The 10,191-nt window shown below is 37.2% G+C and overlaps 1 protein-coding gene across 1 annotated transcript; it reads left to right on the top strand.

Moving 5' to 3' along the window:
• Positions 1-632: 632 nt before the first annotated feature.
• Positions 633-10,135, top strand: LOC132698028 (cytosol aminopeptidase-like). The gene is made up of 4 exons (XM_060663863.1): positions 633-962; positions 3,772-4,303; positions 5,755-6,123; positions 9,134-10,135. The coding sequence occupies exons 1-4, from the start codon at positions 718-720 to the stop codon at positions 9,626-9,628; spliced, it is 1,641 nt and encodes a 546-aa protein (XP_060519846.1). The 5' UTR covers positions 633-717; the 3' UTR covers positions 9,629-10,135.
• Positions 10,136-10,191: the final 56 nt, after the last annotated feature.

Genomic DNA, 10,191 nt, shown 5'->3' with positions numbered 1-10,191 from the left:
TTCAGACTATTTTTTTGTGGACGGATTGGTTGTTGAGCACCTGTGATGGATATTGGCCGTGCATTGCTTTTCGCTGCAATTCTTCATTGATTTTATCCGCTAGTAACTTTTTATATAGCCAATTTGGTTCTTGATTTACATCTGTCATTTCTATATCCAGTTCTGCCCTGATCTGCGTTACCGCCTTACTTATAGACGTATGTTTAGGGAATAGGTTGTCACCTGTTTTTATAAGTTCTACACACTTATTAGGTTCTTTCTCGAGATAGTGAGATAGACTGAGTATAGTAGCTTTATAGGCAGCTTCAACTTGTTGCAATCTCTGCCGTCATTTTTCCTAGACACATATAGACGTTGAGTAACAGCTTGTGGGTGATGCAATTTGTCACTCCAAAGCTGTATAAAAGAGCGGGAATTGCCAATTGTCCTGCTGCTGTTCAACTGGCTCTCTTCTATCCTCAAATACCTATAGGTCTCTTCGCCCTCAATCTGTTTATTTTTTTTTTCTTATTTATTATTATTATTATGATTATTATGATATGCCTGAGCCCCATGCGGTTACGCCGCTGCTCGAAGACTCGATTCGACGGTTCTTCGTCTCCCACTTCGAATCCATGGAAACCAGTAAACAACAAAGTCTTTCAAAGTTTTGACGTTTTTTTCAAAAATAAAATTAAATCGTAAGTAATTAACAGAGTCGACCATCGCGCCAGAGACATGGCCCTGTGGTTACGCAAGGGCATAGCAAATCGATTTAGGGCGTTCAAAGACGTTTTGTCGATGAGGAATTTCGCAGAAGGCCCCAGCAGGATGACGAGCCCGCCGCCCCTGGCGATCGGGTGCCCGCCGCCCGATGAAAGCCACCCCTGTAGGGCCAACAAGTTGAAGGGGTTGGTGCTGGGTATGTACAGCAACCCAGACGACATCTACGATCCGGGACGGTTAACCCCTACCGGCGAAAGGTATTGTTTTTACAATCTGTAAGAAATGTGGTGCACAAATAAGGTCTAGAAAGTTCAGTAAAGTTCGGAAGCTTGCCAATTAACTACTAATTGTTTTGTTTAGAGTATCTGTTGTAATCTTAAAAATAGTAGTTTTATTTTGAAATATTTTACAAAATGCGGCGCTGGAACAATGACTCTAAACGCGTTGTTATCGGCTTGCAGGAAAATCTTGCATTTGCGAAATGGTGAACGAAAAGTGGTGAATACGAAAAAATATTTTTTTTATTTTTATGGCGAGGCGAAGATTTGTCCTTGGATGTTTTTCTGCAATCCATGGATGGCTAGACCGATGGAAAAAAAGACATGGCGTACATCAACTGCAAGTTTGTGAGAAAAAATTGGCTGCAGATAATTTTACGAAGCTTGTGAAAGAAAATGTTTCACAACCAGACCAGATCTACGGAACCGGCTTGAAGTATAAAATGTTGTCTTCAAAAACAAAAGCTGGAACACCTGGTTACAAAGCAAAGCAAAGAAATGTTCTTGCATACGCTAATGCTTTTGGGAGACACAAAATACCATGTAACGATAAGTTAGCAAAATCATGAAATCATGAGCCTTCCTGCAGTTTTTTCTCCTGCTGCAACATGTTTCATTCAGCCCATGGACCAGCCGTTTGCTATTGAAGCATATTTCGGAAGAAGTAGATGCGGGTGCCCATCTTATTGGATGTCTAAAAAAAAAAGAGAGATATTGTATATTGGATAACTTCAGCTTGGAATGCAGTGAATGGTAAAACTCTGGAAAAACTGGTTCAATGCAAGAACGTTCCATAGATGCAGAGTCTAAATATGATGAAAGTTTAAAGCAAATTTTCATCAAAATACAGAAACAGAAATTTGTGAATGGTTAAAGACGACCAAGAAAAGTATTTACCAAAATGCCATTGAAATAAATACTGACTAAAACTAAAACTGACACTAAAAATCTCACACTCAGAAGGACTAGCGGCCTAGGAGAAAGCGTTAACTTATCCAGAACAACAAGAAAATGCAAGTGCGGCGGATGTTCTTTTTAACAAAAGCCCAAACGGCCAAAAACGGAAGCAGTACTAAACTAGCGCTGTTAAAAGCTACATAATTTTTAAGACAGTAGGTTAAAAATAAGATACCTATTTTCGATTTTACGTTACATTTTTTTTTTAAATAAAGTCATAAATTCAAGTAGAATATTTCGTAAATGTCCTTCAGTCGATCTAATGATATATGTGTCCACATTATTTCGGATAATCGGGAAGGTACTGCATTGCAATAGTAAACCATATATGTGAACCATTTTAAAAAAATCTAAATAAAAAATAATATATAATAATATATTATAATACAAAAATAAAAAATAACCTATAAAAATAATATTAATAAAACAAATAATAAAAAATAATCTTAAAGCAATAATTAAGCTAGATTGCAACTTTTAATTAAATAAATGAAATTAAAATTGTTTGGATATACGTGATTTTTAATACTATGAACATCGTTGCTTGTATAAAACTTTCGGTTACAGCTGTGATAACACAATAACAATCTATATCTTTTAAACATAACTTTTCATCCCGATATATTTGTAGATATTCGGTTTTAACCCTTGCAACATTACATCCATTTGAATATTGTAATATAACCAATTTGAAATATCTTAAGTTATTTAACTTAATGTTTTTAAAACCAGGAAAAAAAGATCTAAGATTGAATATGTAGGGCATTCTGTAGATAAAAAAAAGATGTTGCTATTGCATTTGCTTAAGATAATAGAGCAACGATCTTCAAACTTTTGTGTTTGAACATTTTTAAATTCTGTGCCAAATTGTACGCGTGATTCATATAGTTCAACAGTTCAAAATCAAAAAAATTGTTATGATTTAAAATTTAAAATAATGCAAATTAATAAAAATATTCTGAGTAAAGTTTTGGAAAGGGTTGTAAACCAATTGGCGTTTTCAATTTCAATTCATTTTACTTCATTTCAATTTTAATTCATAAAAAGTATTTAAAATATCTGGCACGGACATCTATTTTTTGACGCACCATGGATATTTTTTATTTAGGGAAAAAATGCGTTACATGTTTTAATATATCGATTTTATTCTATTTTTTGAGTAAAAAAGCTTAACTTGCATATTGAAAAACATTTTTTCAAATCAAATGTTAACATCGCGAAAATAGTGCCCTAAAATATCGGTCAAACTACATGTTTCAAAATTTTTGAATATTTTGTGCAATTAAAAGAGGCCAAGACACCGAATATTTTTTCAACAATTGGAATCTAAATGGATTTCTGATTAAAGTAGTCTTAGAACCATCTACAAAAACTGTAAAAGTTTCAGATTTGCTGAATACAATTAAAAATCTATCAAGGCAGCCTTGACCATTTTTAAATAATATGTCCGGAAATCTAATCATAAATATTTTTAAACTGAAATATCTCAAAAACGGCTAAATGAAATGTCATTAAACTAAATGTTTTTGAAATCAGGAAAACGAGATCTGCGATTTAAGCTAATAATATATCGGGCATTCCGTTTAAAGAAAATGATATTGCTGTCATTTTGACAGCTTGCGATAGTCCTTTGTTTTTTCTGACATTTGCATAAGATAATAGAGCAACAACCATCAAACTTTTATATTCACACTTTTTTCCTGTCTCTCAAAATTGAATCCTGCAGATGGGTGTCAAAATATATGAATAACACTAAGGGGTCCTTAGGGTTCAGTGAGGGTAAAGGGCCTTCCATTTATCGTGTGAGACATGTTTACGCATGTTTGTACAGGTACAACGCGATGGTGTGCGGCAGACTGTACGAACTGATCCAATATGGCGGCAAACCGCCGGAACAGGGCGAGATCCGGTTGTTTTTCAACCTCGACGAGGAATTCAACTCGGTGGCAGTCGTCGGACTCGGCCGCGAATGTCAAGGCTACGACGTGTTCGAGCAAATGGACGAAGGCAAGGAAGCGATCAGGGTGGCCGCAGCGCAGGGCTCGAAGGTCCTGCAGAAAATGCAAGTGCTGAAGATTTACGTGGAGAGTTTCGGACACGCGGAATCCGCGGCCGAAGGTTCCGCTTTGGGCGTGTGGCTCTACCAGGAGAAGAAGATGAGAAAGAACCAGATCTTTATTCCGCAGCTTGAGTTATACGACGACTGCGACTGGACCGGCTGGCAGATCGGACTGCAGAAGGCGGCCGCGCAGAACCTCGCTCGGCAATTAATGGACACTCCCGCCAATCTGATGACGCCGACATCTTTTGCGCAGAACGCCGTCGAAGTGCTGTGCAAGTCGGGGGTCAATGTCGAGGTCAAGGTACCGTGCGTTCCACTTTCCTCCTCCACTTTTTTAGAGATACCAGGGTAAACAAAAAACGAAATGTTGGTTTAGTAGAGTTTTTTACCAAGTGTCGTGTAAAATAAAACCCTATCATATTTTTTGAAGGGTATATTTCCAATTTGTGCGGATTTTTCAAAAACGAATGGACTAAAATATAAAGTGTGTTACTTCATTGTAATCGGAATAAGATATTCTATATTATACACTAAAAGAATATGATGTTGGCTTATATTGAAAATCGATAGTGTTTTGTTTTATACGTGACTTGGAAAAAAAACTTAGCTCTTAAACCTACGTTTTGTTTTTTTGTTTGCCTTGATATTTCAAAAAATAAAAAAGTTGCAGCTAATTAAAATGTTGTCAAGATAAATTAAACGCAATTCAACTTACAACTTTGCATAATTTTACCTTGCCATATGGTACTACATAACCCCCATGAAGATAAGAAATATTCTTCTGCACCATCAGCTACTCTTATGAAGTAATTTTTAATACCAATTGGCGCACCATTTTTTTCTAAATTCATTATTGAATTCTACGTAAAATTTCATTTCATACACTCTATACTCAATTAATTTTGAAATTAACAATTGAGCAGTCAGTACCAGTAAAGCTCTTAAATTGTCATAATAACTTTTCTGTCAGAAAATTAAAAATTTTCCCAAGATCCCACAGTGACTAAAATCGAGACAAAACTTATGGAACGGAGCATGTCGAAGAAATTATTTTGCAAAGACGAAACATTTCTATCAATTTGCAAAATTTTAAGTCATCTAAATGTTGCGGTTTTTCCTGATTTCAACTATCCTCAGAGGGGGAATAATGTCTGGAGATCTTGCAGGCCAATCTAGTGATCTCGCTCTAAGAATCCACTGTCTGAGAAATACCGTATTCGCAAACTAACCAAAATTGGGCGCCCAACCTGTCATCTGGCATATGAAGAATTTAGTTATTTTGAAGAAATTGCCAATATCGGCTCCAATAAGATTTTAGTCCACAAAACAAGGTCCAATAATTTTGGTATTCAAAATCCCAGCCCAGATATTTATTTCTTGTAGATGTTTTGTATGATTTTCGCCCATTCGTCGGGGTTTATTTGTACTCCAATGGCTACAATTTTGTTCATTTAAATGGTACTGTCGGACAAAACGTCACCAAGCAGTATCCGGCGTTCAGCTCCAGTTGTCCCGTCTCTGTCGCTTCCAGTGTTGTCGCGTTTTGTTCGTACTCTGTACACTACTATTAAGTATTTTTTTTATCAATTATGCTGGTCCCAAGCAAAGCAAGATCGATCAAAATTTCTTTTTGAAATATTTCGCTCCCCCAGATTCAACTTGACTTGCTACCTTTCGTGTACTTTATCCTATCAATCCGCAACAAATTACGTGAACGAAAATCCTTTAAATAACCAACGCGTGACGTTGTAGGTACGAGGCTGGGCGGAAACTCAGAAGATGTTCGCCTTCCTGGCGGTAGCTCAGGGTTCCTGCGAGCCGCCGATCTTCCTCGAACTGAGCTACTACGGAGCGTCACGTGACGAAAGACCGGTCGTGTTGATCGGCAAGGGTATCACGTACAACAGCGGCGGTATATGCCTCAAACCATGCAACAAGCAGAGAGACATGCGCGGCGATATGGGTGGTGCCGCCTGCGTAGTGGCAGCTTGCAGGGCTGTAGCAGGACTGCAGCTACCGATCAACGTGCGAGCTCTGGTGCCTCTGTGCGAGAACATGCCGGGCTGCGCCGCCATGAGACCCGGCGACATTGTCAAAGCCATGAACGGGAAAAGTATCAAGGTATGCATGCATGCATTATAGAGGACAAGTGGACCTTGGCAGAGTAGGCAGCCCTTGGATTCGTCCGCTGATCAGACTCCACATCTGATGGAGACGCATTCTTGATTCTTCCTCTACTTCTTTCTAATTCCCTTAAACTTGAATGTCTGTGTAAGCGGACAGTAGCCCATCCCACCTACCGTCATCCCCACGGTCTTCCTTTTGCAATAGAGGTCGATTCCTGTCTATTTTGGCGGACATTGATGGCACGTCACTGATTTCTCTTAATTTTAAAATTAATATTTTTCGATCCAAAGTACGGTTTTTGCTTTTAAAAAAATAAAAAGCACTTTTTTTTGTTGTTTTGTTTATTTTTAAGTGAAGTGAATGTGATTTTTTAAGGAAAAAACTTCTAATGCCCTTCATAAAAAAAAACATCAAAAGATTGTTCTTTTTACTCTTACAATTTTAATGAAATAACACCCTAACAAGGTACATAATAAAGGCTCTTATTTAAAAAAAAAGAACCCTACCTACTATTAATAATTATTGTTAATTATTGTGTTTGCAAAGAAAATACTCTGCTAGATGGGCTTTCAATTATAGACATCTTCAGTTTTACGTGTATATTCAACATTGCAAAAACAAAGTTAACTTAAAGGGTATGTAGTTGCTTTGGTTAGGTTATAACAACAATAATAAGTTGATGAAAGTGTCCTCCACCATGAAGGATACTCAGGGTTCAGCCCTTTTCCTCATATTGCCGCTCACTCTTTGAAGTATACCTATAGTGTTTTTTAATAAATCGCAGGAAATTCTTATACCATCCTTCAGCCCCTTCTACAAGTTTAAGATGCCCCACGAATACCCAGAAATATTGTGTTGTATAAAAGGCAGCTCTGGGTAATATAATGCTGGAACTCATAGCGGAATTTGTTACGTTTGGGTCGAAGGGGAAGCTGACTTCTGTGGAGCGACTCGTGTGGGGGTCAAAACAGAACTGTTCAAGTGACTCTTTTCCTTTTTTTAACAAAATACCCCAAATTTCGAAACAATTACCCAAAATTTTCTAAATTCAGGACACAGCTTCTTACCGAACGACTCGGATTTCAGCGATATAGAATACAAATTAAAATCATTCCAACGTGTTTATAAATGAATACCAGAAAATAAATATAACAAAAATCTAGGAAGAAGATCATCCACAACCATTAGTTCACCTTTCACATCTCTAGTGCCTTTGTGGCCAAATGGTAAACCAAGCTCTGGAGAGAAACTTAAGAACTTAAACGAAATGGTGCATCTTGTACCGAGCGATGTTCTGCCTTTTTATGGCAGCTTAAAATCATAAATGTATAGTTGAAGATCTAACAAGCCACAAATTGTTTGGTATTTTTGAAAAAAAATTAAATAAAAACCTGTTATACTGTAAAGTAAGATGATACTTGTACTATTGCTACTTTTTTTTGTATTCAGTATTGTATGTTTTGTATATCTCAATATCATTGACTTGACAGAGCTTACTACAATGATAAAAAATAATTATAAAGATTTCGAACATACAGCTCAAAGTTAACGTGCTTAGTATACGTATTTCGTTTTTTTTGAAGTGTTTTAATACAATTACTTAAGTAACTTCAGTTAACTTACTTACGTACAACCGATATACAAAAAGCACAATCTCTAACTATAGAGGAATAGCATTGTTGTCAATATTCTCAAAAATTTTGAAGAAAGCTTTTTATAAAAGGCTGTTGGAATTTTTAGAGAAAGTGACCTTTTAGATAACAACTTGTCTTCTTCTCGATTAGAAAAGAGTTTTTGACGTAATTAACACGTTGCTTCTTAAGTAAAATCATTATGGTAATCGTGGCAAGGCTCTAGGATGGTTATAGAGTTTCCTAAAAGATCGTATGCAAAAAATTGTCTTACAACAAAACGATAAGAAATTTTTTTGTAGTGATGAGATGACTTCCAGTGGCGTTCTGCAGGGAAGTATATTGAGGCCTGCATTATTTACTATCTTTAATAATGACATAGTTTCCTGCGGTGCCGACACCTGACTCTAATGAGGAGGTGGCAGATATTGTTGATTATTGTAACAGAAATATTCTTATATTTAATCATGATAAAATTGAATTGATTTATTTCCCACTAAGAGGCATAGATAAGTGCATCTTAGTTAAGTGTAATAATAAAACCATCGAGGAGAAGCGGGTTGCGAAATTTCTGGGAGATTATTTCGATTCTGGTCTTTCTTGGTGTGATCAGGTGGGCTATATTCTCAAAAAATTATCCACACACTGTTTTATCATTTGGCAACTTAGAAGAAGGGTCGATTATAGTATTTTATTGCTATATTGTTATTCGTATATTCAGTCCTGTTTAAATTATGCTATTAGTGCTTGGGGTAATTGCCCCCGATCGCACGAAATATTTTTGTTCCAAAAAAGGATTATTCGTACACTTTGAACCGAAACATTATGCAGAAAAGTATTTCTATACCTACAAAATTCGGTAACGATGGTAGAATCTAATTATAATGAGTATACATATACGAGTGCAACCAATGAAGATTAAAGTTTCAGACAGGATTATAACCTAGATATTCCCACATATAAATTAAGTTCGGTAGCAAATGGCTCAGTCGTCCTTCCTATAAAACTTTTTAAAAATTACCACCTGGGATGAGACGGATTTCGGGCTGCGGTCAATTTAAGGCTGAGGTGAAACGAATGCTTATCCAGTGCACTTTTTAATTCGTTTTTTAACAATCGTTTGTCCATTTCAACTTGTGTTTGTTATTTATAATTCTATGCTATTTTAAAAATGCTGTGTATCTTTATTGGCTGTGTATTTTGATATTGTCCTATAATTACAATGTATGTCGTATGGAAATAAAGTATATTGTTATTATTATTAAATAATTATAATAGTTCTCTGCATGCATATTAACGATATTATTGTTATAATCATCCAAAGAAGCGGATTTTTTTCACCCCGTATACACCATATTGTCTGTTATTTTAAGATCGAGTCTACGGACACTGCGGGCCGGTTGTGTTTGGCGGACGCCCTAGTCTACGCGCAGAACTTTTGGCCCCGGTTCATCGTCGACGTAGGAACCATGACCAACGACATGAAACACTCGCTGGGCGCGTCTGCAAGCGGAGTGTTTAGCAATTCGGAAGCTCTTTGGGAGTACATGCTGGCCGCCTCCATGCATACCGGTGACCGAGTGTGGCGTTTCCCCCTCTGGGATCATTTCACCAAGCTGGTGGCCCAGCACCACGCGGTCGACACCAAAACCTACGGCAGGGGCGGAGCGCCACGTTGCGGAGAAGCCTGCAAGGTGGCCGCCTTCCTCAACGAGTTCGTTCCTTGCGGCGACTGGTTGCACATGGATACGTACGGTGTGATGTTAACCGACGGAAAGGATTTCCCGTATCTCCGTCAGGGTATGTCGGGTAGACCCACCCGCACTCTTGTCGAGTTTTTGTCCCAGCTGGTGTGCCATCGCGAATAACCTCCAATGTATACGACCAAATTATGATGTCTCTATGCACCTCTCGTTTAATATACTGTCTATAGATTTAATAAAATTTTAGTAACGACAAAGAGAGGTTATTTTGACTGTAGCAGTTAACTGCGGTTTACTGAAAGTCAGAGTCCCAGTTAACCTTGCAGTGTACTTGTAACATAATCTCAACCCCAGATGAAGTTTTTTGAGTGTAGCAGTTGTGGCAACCAGTACTGAACATCAAAGTTCAGTAAAACTTTTATTGTACTTGTAATATAAACTCAACTCCAAATTAAGTTTTTTTGAGTGTAACAGTTGTAACAATCAGTTGTTGAGCATCTATTCTTGTCTAGTCTGCGGTTTACTGAATATCAAAGTTCAGTAAAACTCGTATTGTACAACAACTGTACCAGTTGTTGAGCATCTGGCCTTGCCTAGCGTACGGTTTACTGAACATCAAAGTTCAGTAAAACTTGTATTGTAGTTGAAATATTAACTCAACACCAAATGAAGTTTTTTTTTTAGTATAACAGTTATAGAAACGAGTTGTTCATCATCTGCTCTTGCCT

This window comes from Cylas formicarius, unplaced genomic scaffold (genome assembly GCF_029955315.1).
Source record: "Cylas formicarius isolate icCylForm1 unplaced genomic scaffold, icCylForm1.1 PGA_scaffold_2__14_contigs__length_35257938, whole genome shotgun sequence".
Classification (NCBI taxonomy): Eukaryota; Metazoa; Arthropoda; class Insecta; order Coleoptera; family Brentidae; genus Cylas; species Cylas formicarius.
The sequence above is the reverse complement of the archived record's forward strand: the minus strand, read 5'-3'. Positions and strand labels throughout refer to the sequence as shown.

Excerpts from the sequence above, each read along its gene's own strand:
- LOC132698028 (XM_060663863.1), top strand. The coding sequence starts at position 718 with ATGGCCCTGTGGTTACGCAAGGGCATAGCAAATCGATTTAGGGCGTTC. Across the intron at positions 4,304-5,754 it reads GGGTCAATGTCGAGGTCAAG|GTACGAGGCTGGGCGGAAAC; the intron begins GTACCGTGCGTT and ends GTGACGTTGTAG. Across the intron at positions 6,124-9,133 it reads TGAACGGGAAAAGTATCAAG|ATCGAGTCTACGGACACTGC; the intron begins GTATGCATGCAT and ends TGTTATTTTAAG.